The sequence below is a fragment of the Oreochromis niloticus genome, linkage group LG9, assembly GCF_001858045.2.
Source record: "Oreochromis niloticus isolate F11D_XX linkage group LG9, O_niloticus_UMD_NMBU, whole genome shotgun sequence".
Taxonomy (NCBI): domain Eukaryota; kingdom Metazoa; phylum Chordata; class Actinopteri; order Cichliformes; family Cichlidae; genus Oreochromis; species Oreochromis niloticus.
Window position 1 is genome coordinate 6442021 of NC_031974.2, and position 17152 is coordinate 6459172.

Sequence of the window (17152 nt, forward strand, 5' to 3'; positions counted from 1 at the left end):
TTAAATGCTCTCACATCTCACCCGTTACACTTCTGACCTTCCACCAGAACAGAGGCTCATCCCTCCCTATAATAACCTTACTGGAACTATATATTTAATCTACTGAATAAACACCCTACTCTTTGGGTTGCGCTCGCTCTGCTTTCGGTTTCACTTCTGCAAAAGCACGCCGTTTCCTGTCAGCCTGCAACTCAGTTTTCTCACCCACTGAAGACTATGTGTAAGAATATAAAAACATTCAAAAACCTTTAAATTATAGATTCAACTGATTATAACTGAACCTGTAATAAAGACTAATATAATACCAATATATTGGAACATCTGAATGCATCTAAATGCAGCATCACTATTAATACTGAAATGTTAATGATGATTATAAAAATAGCAGCAAATAATAGCAGGAAAATATTTCTATTCCTCTCAATCCCCTCTCTCGACCTCTGGACCACCAGAGGTCGCCATATATTATGTTGGGTCACTCCTTGGCCCATTCAGCTGCTTCCCTGTCCACCCCTGACGTCGTGGACTTTAGGATCACTGACCCTCTCTGACCCTCTCTCGGCATTCTGTGATTTAGCGAACCAGACAACCCCATGTCATCTAGATGGTCTTAATAATAAAAGGCCCACTCCCACTTGAGAACACTTCATGCTTAAGTGGTCTCTGCTCCTCTTCTGGGTCCCACTCTAGTGGAAATCTGGCCACCTGCAAAGGAAACAAAACACTTTCTCCCTAGTACGGCTTCCCTGCCTTATGTCCCTCAGTTGTCTTCTTTATTCAAACCTAATGTTACTCAATCTAATTACGTATTTGGTTTTTCGACATTTATTTTTATATCTTATTCAACATTACTCAGCATTTGTGAACCTCTGAAAGCGTTGTCTTTAAGAGGATCAAAGGAAGCACGTCTCTGCATGTGCTTCCTGTTGCTCCTTATCTGATCATCAACATCCTGTGCACAAAACTGTCGCTGCTGCAAGTTCCTCTCATCTAAAGTCACCTATTACAAGCAAAATCATCATAAACGCTTATTCTCCTAAAGGATCAAAGGAAAACAACCACTTTAATCACTCAGTGTAAGCACATAGTTAATTAATTTTATCATAGCTAAAAGCTCCCTAAGAACAACTTCTGTGTGTTGACACTAACTTCATTTTAAAACTCACATTTCCTGTGTTATAATTTCAGGCCCTAGGCCTCACCTATGTTTAAACCATATGTGTTTGTAAGCGTGAATGCTGTTTATCCTTCTGTTGCTCCAAGTCCCCTACAATATATCGACTGAGACATAACGCTCATCGAAGCTTATGACCTTTAAATGGACCGAACATCAACTCTGTTAATGAGCACGATTGCAATGTGTAAGAAAAAATCATTTCTACATATATAATCTCCAATATTATTCATTTGAGTCCATAACACTTTTAACATCCTCATAAAAAGCTCTCCTCTACCCTAGAAATAAATCTATTTACTATCTGTTTCTAAAGCCTACATTATAACAACATTCTAACCTTATGTCACTGTGACAACTTATCCTAAAAATCAAAAAGAAATCCCACATTTTCTACTCATAAAATGTTCACTATTTTCCCCAAAGCATATCCTTTATTCCCACGGTTCCCCTCTAAGTTTGGTGTACAACTTCTTATTAACACCAGCAATTTATCTTCTAAACCTAATTCAGTTCATTTTAATCCTTTCTTTTAACAAGTCCTCAGTTTTACTATATCTAGATTATCAAACAACCCCAATCGTTATAAACTCATACTAAAACCCATTTTAAATTAAACAAATTAAATCTTAAATCCCTCTCTTTTTTGACACATCTCATGTGGCAAAAACCTCAAAATGCTCCACCCAAGCTTAACCAATTAAAAGGAAAAAAGGTTAGTCATTTCATTTCTCAGAACAGCTCAGCCATCCTCCTCTTCGGTATTTTGCTCCAGCCCTGAAAACCTGTGTTTAAGGAACAAAATCAATTTAATCATCATGTCAAATCTCCTCAAAATCGTTGCTCCATGGAAAGTCTGGATCCTTGGAATTTCCTGGAAACAAAACCTGTGTGTTAACCAGAACTTCACATTTCATACTCAATTTCCCCACTTATGATCCAACCTGTGTTATAACCCAAAATAAACTTACACAGAACAGTTATTAATCATGTGTCACCCCAGTTCACGGTAACTTGAGTTACATCAATGTTTCCCTTTTAGCATTCAGCATTCTATAATGTAATAACATAATCCAACCCCGGTAAAAAAGAAATTTTCTCCAAACATACATCAGCAACCCAAAATCAGCATCCCCTTTCTTTTCCTCACATAGTAAATTTGTCCACATTTATTCATCCCCACCTTAGTCTAGTCACTCACATTCACTCAAATGCATTCACACATAATATTTTTTGCTGATCTGCAGCCTTCCGCGCACGTCATCAGATGCTCCACATCAGCAAAATGAGCTCAATCATTTGTTTTATTTCGTTTTCCTTTTTAGGAAAATAGTTCTCTATATTTTGACTGGATTGACACGCTGCAATCATTTTTAGACAGAGACTCACCGCCAATCAGTCTCTGATTGTAATCAATTATAATTCTGTAAAGCCCACCTGATTTTCGTACTTGGTAATTTTGTCAACGCCGTCCGTTCACTGTCTTCCAGGCCTGCTTAGAACAAAAATGAAAAAAGAGAGCTGATTATTAGCTCATCAAAGTACAAAACAAAATCACCTGACAGGTTTTCCCGAGTGCACTACTACTACAAAAATTTTTGGGGCCCCTCTCAGACATATCCATGTCTTATTCAAACACCCTCTCTGGAAATAAAACAACAGCCTCAAAAATCTGAAACAATCTTAAATTTCACCCGTTCAACGCACTAAAAACCTCGCCAAAAGCTACACCGTTTCGTACACAACAATAACCCCGGTTAAGCACATTACCATACTCAGATTCAGCCTAACACCTTACAACAATGTGTCAACACTAATTTATAAACCTCCTAATCAAATTTGCACCTCTGAACAATCTACCCCTCCTTTAAGGCCTCAATCACACACACACAGCAAGCTCCTCTGTCCACATTCACACGAGCTCTCAAACTTTTTCCATACTCAGCCATATCTCAACAATTTAACTTGGCAAAAGAAATACATGTTTAAACTTTATCACATTATTCAATTATTTTCATTTTCTTCCTATACTAATCACTTGTTGTGATCAATCAGTGCAGGAGCACTCCTAAGTCACCCTTTTAAACTACTTTATTCAACATTCACACCATTCTATCACTCATACAAGTAGCAAGCCGATCTTCATTGCGTATGTTTGTGTGTGCTATTTTGCATATATGGCTTCACAGTCTCACAGACACTTTCCCATTCTCCAGTTAAAGAGTCAGTTTTCTCCGTCCCCCAATCACTAACCCAAATTTTACTTCCCCACCTTAAATCACAGCCCTCCTGATCTTCCGCCACCAATTAGGGCTTGCTGTCAGGTTCCTGGACACTGTAAACAATTCAACCAGAAACTTGCCTTAACATATCCATTCATGTTAACCTGTAATTTCTTCAGACTCCTGCATCTGGAGAATTGGTCCGGGTCTGCTTTACTCCTGAAAATAACAAACTAAAACATTTTCATTATTATCACGGGTGCCTAAACGACCCACTAAACCACCCATTTCTCTTTTCTCTCGTCAAAAATACCAATTATGCCATGTATGTAAGCGTGTTCTTCCTTGCATTTTATGTTAATTGGGTGTAAACTGCTTCTTCATTAAATTAATTCATTGAGTTCTTCGTTGCCTTGCGATGTATTCATGTTAATGTACACTACGTGTCAGCTGTTTCTTCATTGCATCCTATATATTCATATTTAATTTATGCATTTCACCACTGAGCTTTAGATTCAAACTATCTCACTTCTGATCCATTTCAAAAATAATCTCACATGTAACAATTTGTATGTGTGTTTTCTATTCATTAAGGTAATGACAATTATTTTCGTTCATTATTCTCACCTTTTCTAATGTTTACCTCTTTGTTATGCTGTGGTGGACATCCCTAAACAATTCATGAGTTCAGGTTTCAATTTTCAATCCAATTATATCCTATATTCTCTCAGTCAAACTCGTCCAGCTTCATCTCTCACCGGTCTCTTTTTCATTCACAGTGTCCTGTTCGTGCTTCAAAGCTCCAGCAAACACAGTCTCAACTCAGCTGTTGTCTTCTTCTCTGTTTCTTTACAGTCTTTCTTTTAGATTAAGTCCCAGCATGGCAAAATATCACTCAATGTCCAGTGCTCTTCCACAATTCTTTATCCCACTGTTCAACTGTCCAGCCTGTATTTTCACAGTACATGTTGCATTACTCTTACATGCTGCTGCTGGTCGTCAGTCGTCATCAGTGTTAATGGATCAGTGGCACTGTCGTTTGCCTGCTGTATTCAAGTCCACGATGTTCTGTCGGTCTTCATCAGGCGATTAACTGTCCTTGACTGTCCCTTGAGTTTCTTCTCAGTTTCAGGGACAAAGTGAGATCAAGCTGCACAATTTCGAGCCAAAAACTGGCTTATTTTCTCCCAATTCTGTTAATCTGCTCTTCTGCTGCTGAACTCAAGGTTGCAAAGTTGAAAGACGCCCACCTGTATTGACACACTAAACCATATAATTAGTATTATATTCATTTTTTCTTAAAGGCTTCATTTGCTTCATGGGCCTCATCTGTCTCTCTGTGTTCTTCCTGTACACACTCAGTTCCCATATATGGGCATGCAAAGTTCCTGTTCACTATTTCCTGTCGCTGCAGCCCCGGTACACAGAGCCATATTTCCTGTTCTTCAAACTAATCTAACTCCTTTGTTTTTTCTTTGTATTTATAGTCTACAGGCCCTCTTTTATTCTACTAAATCTTAGTCTAAAAACAATACACCTTCATTTCACTCACACACATTTAAACCGAGCTCTTTCACACATCCAAACCATTAACCAAGTGTATATGCTTATGTGTTTTTGAACTGAGAGAAAAGAAACTCAACCTCTCATACCATCACTCATGCATTTCTTGAATTAAAAGCACTTTCAAACTTTAGCACATCCTACTTTTCATCACACAAGAAATATATTTCACACTCCTTTATTTCATACACACTTTTTAAATGTTCTAACCTCTTTTGTCATTCAGTAATCGTCTCACACACTGCCTTTTCTTTCAACCTCCCCCCTTTTCACTTACTCAGACAAATCACGCAGAGTCACTCAAATCAAATACTGACAGCATTCACACAGTTAAAATCACACAAAATACGCTTTCATACGAGTATTTTGGACATGCCTTCCATAATCAGAAAGAGCAAGTCAAGAAACGAGCACTGCGTATTATTCACAAGGCTGGTTATCTAGATCATACTCACAAACTCTTTCTTCAGGCAAAGTTACTTAAATTCCAGGATCTGGTTAATTACAATACATCCATAATCTTATACAAAGCCTTTAATAAACTTCTACCTGCAAATTTACAATCTATATTTGAAATTCGAGAAAGGGCTTATAATGTGAGAGGCTTTGGACAATTCAAATTACCCAGAACTCGAACAACCCGTAAAGGTTTTTGTGTGTCTGTATGTGGTGTGAAAATCTGGAACAGTCTGAGTTTACAACTGAAACAATGCAAAAATATTCATAGATTTAAATTTCTCTACAAACAGTTGGTCTGGTCACAGTATAATCAATGATGGTGTTAGTGTGCTCTGAAATGTCTGTTCTCTTACCATTGCTGGTATGGATTCCAAGGGGGAAAAAGAAAAAAAAAAAAGAAAAAGAAAAAAAAAGTTTGTGTGTATGTATGTATATATATGTACATGTGTGTGTAGATATATATGTATGTATGTATATGTATGTGTGTTTGTTACTTGTAATTATTATTGCCTGTTACCTGTGGTAACGCAATTTATAATTAATATATTCTGTATTCAGTTATGAAGGTTCTATTTGTTTTGCTTGGGCGTAGCTGCGGGAAGTTTATTGTTTCTGTTGATAAGTGAATATAGGGGTGGGATTTAATAAGTTTTCTTCATCCCACTCCTTTTCAGGTACATTTTGTTGTTTGTTTTTGTTTTTTGTGCACTTTATGTTCAACTTTATTGTTGTGCCTGAAATGAACAAATTAAAAAAAAAAAAAAAAAAAAAAAAAAAAAAAAGAAAAAGAAAACTGAAACCTCTCATCGTCTCACACCCCGCTTCTCCCCACACACACATAACTGAAAAAATAAAACACACCAACATTTATGGCTCACGAAATATACATCTATCAAAATTCAGTCATTTACTATACATCCACACTAATATATTCAAACTGTATTTACACTCTCATAATAAGCAAAACCAACCTCTTATATACAGGCATTTAGCAAAACGCTCAATACTGTCGAAACTGAAACCACCCTCTCTGCGCGTCCCCGCTGCTCATTTGCATTTACACACACCATCAGTGCACATCCGGCTGTGCATTACTGGCACAGAGACTGATCTTACTCATAGATCTCATATTTTATATTACAGACGTCTTTAATTACAACTGCACAGATTTTAGGCCTCTTAAATCCTACGAAGTTTAGACAAATTTATCCATAACGGTCCGACCGATAAAGTCCCTGACTTTTTTGCGACCAATTTTAGCCAGTATTCCGTCCCTGACGGTGGCCCGATTGCTAATGCCCTAACCAAATTTATCGTAGCCAAAAAAGCGCAAATACCGTTCCAAACGGTAAAGTGGTCCAACCACTGGCTTATCTCAGGATGCCCTGTACCCCACGGTCAAGCCAAACCGAGCTAACCCTACTCTGTGATAGGTCAACAATGCGCGTCCACATCGAGGAGGGATCGCAACGTCCGGGCTATGCGCTTCTTAACAGACGCCGCTGTCGTTCTACAAAGATTTAGAATAATTTGAACCAACAATCTACACTCCCACACAGGAGTAAGAATCAGGCAGACCTATCCTTGTGGACATAGGGGCTCCAACCCACAAAATGACCATCACAAAATAGAGTCCATGACCCATAGGGCTCCAACCCACAAAACAACCAAATTCCCTAGCACACTAAATTAGCAGCTCCCACTGCTTTAATTCTCTCAACGGCTCCAACCGTTCTTAATTCTCTCAGCGGCTCCAACCGCTTTTAACTTTCTCAGTACTGTACTTTATTACTTTCATTATCACCAAAATCAAAACAGACTTTCACCAGTAATTTTCAGTGAGTAGACTTTAATTTGACATGTCCAATCTAGCACATTTTGGAAAATTCAACAGGTATGTGCCTTACCTTTGTTTAAGCCGGCTTGTCTCTCACTTCAGACCACTGACTCCTATCTGCCCATCTAATCACCACAGACCCTGGATCTCTCCATCTACACCAAAATTCCCTCTCTCACCGGACCGAGCCCCCAAATGTTAGGGTTCAATGTTGAGAGAAGAATCCATAAATAACCACAGATCCAGGCGTGTGCAATTTAGACGGCATTTTAATGAACACATGTGTGAGTTCAACAACCCAATCAGTGTTGAACTGTCTTTATCATATTCAGACAACTGTTTTATAGGGTTAAGATAGTACAGACCCCTCTTTTGCAAAACAGACAATAGTACAGCTTACGTCAATCCAAACCACAAATGTTCTGTCAACAACCTTTAACATAGTTTTAAAGAACATTGTCTTCAGGTCGGTGCTTCCCCTCAGCTCGTCTTCGCTGTCGCTTCCCTCTGGGACATCTGTTGCACTTCCTCTAAGTACTTCGGCACACTTCTGCATTTGCCCTACCAAAATAGATCTACCATGGTGTGTATGTGTGTGTGCGTACACGTGCGAGGGCGCGTGCATGCTGTGTACTGCGTACGTGTCATGACCTCTCACTATTTGTCTGTCTGTACGTATATGTCTCGCCCTTAAATGCTCTCACATCTCACCCGTTACACTTCTGACCTTCCACCAGAACAGAGGCTCATCCCTCCCTATAATAACCTTACTGGAACTATATATTTAATCTACTGAATAAACACCCTACTCTTTGGGTTGCGCTCGCTCTGCTTTCGGTTTCACTTCTGCAAAAGCACGCCGTTTCCTGTCAGCCTGCAACTCAGTTTTCTCACCCACTGAAGACTATGTGTAAGAATATAAAAACATTCAAAAACCTTTAAATTATAGATTCAACTGATTATAACTGAACCTGTAATAAAGACTAATATAATACCAATATATTGGAACATCTGAATGCATCTAAATGCAGCATCACTATTAATACTGAAATGTTAATGATGATTATAAAAATAGCAGCAAATAATAGCAGGAAAATATTTCTATTCCTCTCAGAGGAGAACAGCCAAGTCTCCTCCTCTGATAAACCTCCATCTGCACAACTGAACACAGTTCATCTGACTCTGACTGTAAACATGTTTCCATTTGTCACTTCAGTCTTTACTCTGAAATACAGGAAATGAAATCACAGCTCAAACGATTCCTTTAACATTTTAAATGTTTATTTAACCTTTGCAAGATTTCATAACACAAACAACGTGAACAAAATAACATCTGCAGAACACATGGATAAAAATATATTAAATAAAATCTTGATAATATGAAAACATTTCTTCATCCAACTGCTGGAACGAAGTCAACCACTCGACATGAGCTCTGAAGCAGAACAGTTTAGAAAGCTTAAAATGAGACTAGAGAACCATTTTCATTCACAGCTGCCTCATCAGATCTTTACAGGAGATTCAATCTGAACTCTGTGGAGCCTGATCTCAAGGGTTTTAAGTCTGACCCTGAAAACAGAAGAGGATCTTTCTGTCTCTTCAGATTCACAGTGATGGGAGTGATTTCAGCCCTGAGTGATCACGCTGATGTTTGCACAGAGCAGACAATGAAGTGAATGTTTTGGCACATTGGTAACAGTGAAACAGTTTATTAGTAACGTGGGATCGTTTGTGTGTGGGGTATGAACTTTCCTGAAGCTCTTGTCACACTGGTCACAGCTGTAGTTTCCTTCAATGTGTGTACGTTCATGACGGCTCCGAGGATCTGATCGTGAGAAGCTTTTGTCACAGTGTCTGCACTTTTATGGTTTCTCTCCTGTGTGGACTCGTTTGTGTGTTTTAAGGTGACTTGCAGAAATGAAAGATGACCCACACTGATCACAGACGTGCATTTTGACCCTACTGTGAATGAGTTCATGTTGTTTTAATCTACTTGATGTGGTGAAGCTTCTCCCACATTCTTTGCAGTATTTCATGTTTTCTCCAGTGTGTTTACGTTGATGTACTTTTAGAGTTTCTTGCCGACTGAAAGTTTTCCCACAAAGGTCACAACGAAACTCTTTCCCACAGCGATGACAGGGTTGAGAACTGGATCCATCTGTGTCGCTCTGCTTCTAAACAAAGACACAAAGACAGTGTAAGTCAGTCCTTCAACACTTTTATCCTGAACGTCGCCTGAAATAAAGAGCATCTCTGCAGACGTCCAATTACATTTTACTGTTTCAGTTAACACACTCAGTTAACTGCGCTGCAATCACTACAATACTACCACCATAATAGTACAGTAATACTTATTTAGTATTACAGTAACATCTGAGTTACACTGAAGTACTCCTGTGCTAATATTTGCAGGGTACCAACACAGTGCAAAACTACTACTGTGACACTGGCCATCCATTCGCTTCCACTTATCCTTTTCAGGGTCGCAGGGGGCACTGCAGCCTATCCCAGTAGTCATAGGGCAAGAGGCGGGTTACACGCTGGACAGGTCGCCAGTCTGTCGCAGGGCTAACACACAGAGACAAACAACCATTCACGCTCACATTCACTCCCACATTCACACCTATGGGCAATTTGGATTAATCAGTTAACCTATCCCCACAAACTGCATGTCTTTGGACGGTGAGAGGAAGCCGGAGTACCCGGAGGGAACCCACACAAACACAGGGAGAACATGCAAACTCCACACAGAAAGAACCCGGCCTGATGGTGGAATTGAACTCAGGACTAGGGATGGGTACTGGTATCATGGCACCGGTTCTGACATAAATGGTAGTAACCAGACCGGAAAGAAGCCCACATTTTGGTGCTTTATTTCGGTGCTTGTTTTCCTGAGATGTCAGGAGATGTCCTGAGATGGATTCCAGCCATTCATTTTACCTTTGCAAGCGTAGTAGGTGGGCCCAGGTACGTACGTTCTTTTAGAGCAGAGCTACAGATTAAAAATGCCCAAGGCGAAGCGGTCAAAAGTCTGACTGTACTTCACAGCAAAAGATGCAAACTCAGCAGCCTGCAACAAGTTCTTTAAGCTGATACTGTGATACTGTCAAAGGAGGTAACACCTCGAATCTGATGAAACACCTGGCGACGCATAGAGTTTTGTTAAAAGCAGAGAAATGCACCATATTTGATAGCTTACTGCGAGACCTCACATCGAGCACATCTACTGCGGATGTGGTGCCTGTTATCGGTCCCGGAAAAGCAACATCCCCCAAAAACCCAAAGAGTAGAGTCCTGGCCCCTAGCCCTGCCAGTGTAGCAGAAATGATGAGGATGATGATGGCAGCAGCAGCCGTTCTTCTCTGGGCGAGTAGCTTAATGTTGTTCATGTGTAATTTGCATTGAGTACGCTAACCTCGTTATTACATTAATGCATGTAAGGTGAACTAGCAAACACCGTCGTAGTTACATGCGGCTGTCTTCTTGTTTGATGGCAGATACTTCCTGCACCCTGGCCAAAAAGGCTAAAATGACCAAAGAAAAAGTGGAAAACAGTTAAACATGAGAGGTTTTTGGACAAAGTTTGTGTTCTCTATTCTTCAAGCACCGTTTAAGCACCAGCACCGTTTCAAAAGTACTGGTTTGGTACTGGTATCGGATAAAACCTAAACGATACCCATTCCTACTCAGGACCACCTTGCTAACCCTAACCACCTAACAACTGAAAAAAAAAGAAGAAAAAAAAAAAAACCAGTGCTAACCACCATGCCACTGTGCTGCACACTGCATGTAACACTGCAGTAATACTAATTTAATACTGCATTAATAACACTGTAACTGTGCAGTTATAACACTCAGCTGACTAGGACACAAGAAAAACACTACTACCCCCATGACACTGCAATTATAATATTAAATTATTAATTAAATTATTAAAATATAATAAATTAATATTTTAACACTAATGTCTACAAGTACTGAAGCTATAAATAAGCAATGTTACTACTGCTACAATACTACAATACAATTACATAACGATACAACTGTGTTAACCATAAGAGAAGATTACTGAATGGTTTGGTTTTGTACTCATTTTCATTTGTGTTTTATTTTATTCCATGTACTCCTGACAGAGGAATGAGCCGCTGTAAACAAAAGGCCATTTATGCTGAAATATTAACAATACCATGATATACCAGGAAACTGCCTGAACATTAAATAACACTATCATATTAATTTTCACCCCTTTTAGTTTTTCATGATCGTGTAAACAAAAATCATAACTGAAATGAAAATCTGAATAATCACTCAGAGCTGCTTTTCCATGCAGTAAAATTGCTAACATGCTAACACAGTTTAACGAGCAGAGTTGTTCCAAACAGTCAGGCTAAAAGGACAAGATAACAATATAAATACATACCTCACAGTAACTGCACTTGTAGAGTCTCTTTCTGGTGTGGATCTGTTGGTGTTGTCTCAGGATACGTGGAGATTTAAAAGTCTTCTCACACTGGTCACATTTATAAGGTCTCTCCTCAGTGTGGGTAAACATGTGGTCTTGTAACTGTGCGTCTGTAGCAAAGTATTTGCCACACTGATCACAGCAGTACACATCATGTCTGGTGTGAATGCGTAGGTGTGTATTTCGGTGCCCTATCCGGCTGAAAGTTTTTCCACAGATGTCACAGCTGTATGCCTTAATTCCAGAGTGGGAAACTAGATGCTTCTGTAAGCTGCCACTTTGAGTAAAAGCTCTGCCACACTGATCACAGCTGTACGCTTTAACTCCACTGTGGATGAGTTGGTGCTGTTTCAGAGCAACCTTCCAGGAAAAAGTCTTTCCACACAAGTCACAGCTGAACGGTCTCTCTCCAGTGTGGATGACCTGATGATGTTTTAGATTATACTTCTCAGTAAAATCCTTCCCACACTCGTCACAGGTGTATGTTTTCTCTCTCTTTCTTCTGTGAGGTTTGTCGGCCTCCTGAGAGCGCTGACTTCTCGCTCCATGTTGGTCCTGCAGTGACAGAGATACAAACAGAGGCAGTGAGTGAAATGCAGTCGTGGAACAAACTGAACCTTCAAACTCCCTCCATTAACACTAGTTTTAAACCTGAAGGTGGAGCGTGGCACCAAACACCTTACAGGTCTCTTATCCCCACCTGCTGGTAGTACAAACACATTACATCCAACCTGGTGTTAAAAACAATTCATGACTGTTTAAACACTCTAAAAATCATTTTTCCTTACACTCCCCCCCTCCCCCAAACACACACACACACACACACATAAAAATATTGCGCTTTCTACTCATTACATTTTCAAAACAGTCTTTTTACTTTTGGTTGGAGGAATTTGAGGGGAGTTATTTCATCACTAAGGGCATCAAACATCAAACCAATTTGAGCCTAAAAACCCCTCATGAAAGACAATCCTGATCGTGTACTAATCACCAGGGTATGAAACATATGAAGAGATGAAAGAGGCAAAACTTTGAGTGATAGTCAGAAGTTAAAGTGAGACGTTGTTCTTCTTTCTTTTTTGCACAGATTAAAGCTTACATGCAAGTCCTCATGTGTTGGAATCAGATATTGGGTCTGTACATGTAACATTATGTTATTTCAGATTCTGAAACTTGGTTCAAAACAATCTGAGGCAGATTAACTGTGCCGCAGATGCAGCCTTTTCCATGCAGTAGAATTGCTAACATGCTAACACAGTTTAACGAGGAGAGTTGTTCCAAACAGTCAGGCTAAAATGACAAGATACAAATATAAATACATACCTCACAGTAACTGCGCTTGTAGAGTCTCTTTCTGGTGTGGATCTGTTGGTGTCTTCTCAGGATACCTGGAGCTTTAAAAGTCTTCTCACACAGGTCACATTTATAAGGTCTCTCCTCAGTGTGGGTAAACATGTGGTATTGTAACTGTGCGTCTGTTGTAAACTGTTTGCCACACTGATCACAGCAGTACACATTATGCCCGGTGTGAATGCGTAGGTGTATATTTCTGTTCCCAAACCGACTGAAAGTTTTTCCACAAATGTCACAGCTGTATGCATTAAATTCAGAGTGGGTAACTAGATGACTCCGTAAGCCGCTACTGTGAGTAAAAGCTCTGCCACACTGATCACAGATGTACGCCTTAATTCCAGAGTGGGTCACTAGATGACTCCGTAAGCCGCTACTGTTAGTAAAACCTCTGCCACACTGATCACAGCTGTACGCTTTAACTCCACTGTGGATGAGTTGGTGTGTTTTTAGGGAACCCTTCCTGGAAAAACTCTTTCCACAGAAGTCACAGCTGAACGGTCTCTCTCCAGTGTGGATGACCTGATGACGTTTTAGTGAAGATTTCACAGTAAAACCCTTCCCACACTCGTCACAGCTGTATGCCTTAATTTCAGAGTGGGTAACTAGATGACTCTGTAAGTAGCTACTGCGAGTAAAAGCTCTGCCACACTGATCACAGCTGTATGCTTTAACTCCACTGTGGATGAGTTGGTGTTGTTTTAGGTGACTCTTCCTGGAAAAAGTCTTTCCACACAAGTCACAGCTGAACGGTCTCTCTCCAGTGTGGATGACCTGATGACGTTTTAGTTCAGCCTTCCCAATAAAATCCTTCCCACACTCGTCACAGGTGTATGTTTTCTCTCTCTTTCTTCTGTGAGGTTTGTCGGCCTCCTGAGAGCGCTGACTTGTCGCTCCATGTTGGTCCTGCAGTGACAGAGATACAAACAGAGGCAGTGAGTGAAATCGTGGAACAAACTGAACCTTCAAACTCCCTCCATTAACACTAGTTTTAAACCTGAAGGTGGAGTGTGGCACCAAACACCTTGCAGGATTCTTAACCCCACCTGCTTAACTCTTTATTTTCCTTACTTTTACTCCCCACATTAAAAAAAATGACTTTCTACTCATTATATTTACAAAACAGTGTTTTTACTTTTGGTTTGAGGAATTTGAGGGGAGTTATTTCATCACTAAGGGCATCAAACTGATTTGAGCCTGAAAAGTAACACATGAAAGACAATCCTGATCGTGTACTAATCACCAGGGTATGAAACATAAAAAGAGATGAAAGAGGCAAAACTGTGAGTCATAGTCAGGAGTTAAAGTGAGACGATGTTCTTCTTTCTTTTTTGCACAGCACCTGAACAAACAGGTAATTTCAAATGCAGCGTTTCTATCAACAAACATCAGCAAACACACAAACTGTTTGTGTGCAGTTTGTCTCACAGTGTGTTGCTGGCTAAAGGTCCAGCTGCTGTACATCACAGGGAGAAAAGAAAGGGAGCTAACTTCACTCAGAGATGGAGAAAGATAAGACACACAGGACAGGAGAGGAAGAAGAGAGGTTAGATTTAAAGGGAAGGACTGCTCAGTGGGATTTGATCAACTGCAGATTAAAGCTTACATGTAAGTGCTCATGTGTTGAAATCAGATATTGGGTCTGTACATGTAACATCATGTTTTTTCAGATTGTGAAACTTGCTGCAAAACAATCTGAGGGAGACTTACTGTGATTTAAAGACTGCATGAAGATCCTCTGCAGGTTAGTGCAGGATAAACAGGTTAGTTTGCTGAACTGTGATGGATTTAAAGTAAAGAACAGTGTGTGACTGGTGCACAGTGACTGTGGTGCTCATGTCAGAGTTAGATTACATCAAGTGTAGCAGAGATTCATTTAAACTGAAGCTCATGATGCTGACATTCATTCACTGAGTTCCACCTTCATACCAACAGTATAGTGTCTAATATAAAGACAGTGTACTGTCAGTGTAGAGGATGGAAATCAGCCAGGACAGCTCATGAAACATCTGCTGACATCTGGTTGAATTCAGTTGTGTACATCCACAGAGAGCAGCAGGTCAGCTGATCACAGCCTGTACTTTAAGAAAATCTACTGGAGCTCTCAATAGAAATTATTGTGAGCTGTGATTCTTTTCCCCACGCTGAGCCACTACAGCTGATTTTAGGGTTCCCACCTGCTCAATCCCACTTTAACCTCTTCCCTGCTCATGTTCCTGTTTAGAGGCAAAGTCACCCTCTACAGTGTAGGCAACAGAAAATACACATATGTTTTATTTTCCTTCATTTTCTACTTAACTGATTCAAACAGAGTACCTTCATTAGAAATAAATAGTTTGTATTTCATTTACTAATCTTATTTTGATATTATATTAATAAAGCACAAGGTTCAGTTAACTTTGGATAAAAACATGTGGTTAAAAAGTTCATCAAAGAGCTACTTTTACTTTCTTACTGTGATTACATTTACGAGCCTGTACTTTTTCACTTTAGCTTGAGTAAAGAAGGTGAATGACTATTTTCACTGATGTATTTTTTAACACTAATATCTGTACTTCTACTTAAGTATAGAGTAAATGTACTTTTGCCTCCTCTGATAATTTCTATAATATCTGTATCAGTCATGGCCAAATGAAGCTTTCTGAAACACTGAAGCTTGTATTGAAAAAGGTTCATTACTCAAAGCTTTTCAACACAGTCCTCTTTGGTGACATCTGCTGGCCACAAATATGAAGAGCAGCTTGAATCTACAAATTATAATAAAGAGCTTCATTATAATTGCCCACTCTACAGAGCTCAGCTGACAGCTTCTGTTTAATATAATGTGACAGTTCTGTCTGATATCGGGCTGCTGTTGTGGTGATTTGAACGTGTATTTTTTGGGGATGATGAAAAAAATGTTTTGTCTATTTGATTATTAATAATTTTGATGAATAAACCTTCATTATTTAAACATGTGCTGTGGTCTCTAAAAAACAACATAATATACAACACAGTCATATAACAGGTTGGGAGTATGAGAGTTTAAGACGTGACTGATTATTTGGTGAAACTGTGATATTTTCCTCACCTTCTGTGTTGAGCTCATTGTTTCCTCTGTAGTGACTCAGCTGAGTCCAGATGGCTGAAAATGTTCCTCTGCTGCTCCGTCAGACTCTTCTCCTCCTGCTGATCAGCTGGGACACAAAACAGATCTTTGTTAGGCTCCACACTGCACTGAAGAGTCAAAGTGTCTCATATGTTCATCTGACAACACAAAGTACAAATTTCACTCTGATTGGTTGTAGAAATCTTGTGAGACGTGTTGTGCTGCAAAGTGAGGGAACTCTCTCACTCACTTATACTTCAGGAGGAACTTTGTGACATTGGCTCTAATATTCTAAGCAGCCCTTTACTATGACAGGGCCAGAAAGTCATATTTGAAGGTTTGAGAGAAGGACCATGTTAAAGGTGGATTGGGGTTTATACACTTTGTTATGATACAGGTAAGGCTGTAAGAGCCTGAGAAGGTGTCCTGAATGAAGCTCTAAAACCAGTTTTCAGCTAACGACTCTGCTTCAGTCTGGAAAACAACAACTACAAGTTTAAAGGCTCCATCAACAATTCACACCCAGCCAACAGCCTGAACAGCTCCTCCTGTGGTTTCCACAAACAGGGACAGACCTGTTACTCCCCCACCCCACACTTTCCACACCTTCAGCCCCCCAGTCCCACCACCTCCACCATTCCTAAAAGTTTGGTTCTGTGCAGCCATTCCCCAACTCTCTGTGAACGGTACTGTCCCGATTCTTTGATGTTGGGCTGAGAACAAAAAAACATTACTCAGATCTTGTCCAGTCAACAACAATTATTTATTAAGCACATATGTGGGAGATGTACACGACACCACCCTCAGCGTAGTCCAGTAGATCTCAAAGAGGAAGCAATTTGATACACAGTTTTATATGTCAGGGTTCACGCCCCTTCATGCGTAAGCAGATAACATAACATGCACCAGTGACGGTGAGTGACAGCTGTCTAAAACTACTTTTATAGTATTGATGTTTGTTCCTCACTAACGGTTTCAACACTCTCTCACCCCCATC

At 39.8% G+C, this 17152-nt stretch overlaps 1 protein-coding gene across 1 annotated transcript; it reads right to left on the reverse strand.

Annotated features, from left to right (window-relative positions):
* Positions 1-9016: 9016 nt before the first annotated feature.
* On the reverse strand, positions 9017-16160 carry LOC112847817 (zinc finger protein 729-like). Its single transcript, XM_025910290.1, has 4 exons — positions 16138-16160; positions 13041-13973; positions 11676-12272; positions 9017-9429 (listed from the first exon to the last, which is right to left on the reverse strand). Exons 1-4 carry the CDS (start codon positions 16153-16155, stop codon positions 9118-9120), a joined length of 1860 nt encoding a protein of 619 aa, XP_025766075.1. The 5' UTR covers positions 16156-16160; the 3' UTR covers positions 9017-9117.
* Positions 16161-17152: the final 992 nt, after the last annotated feature.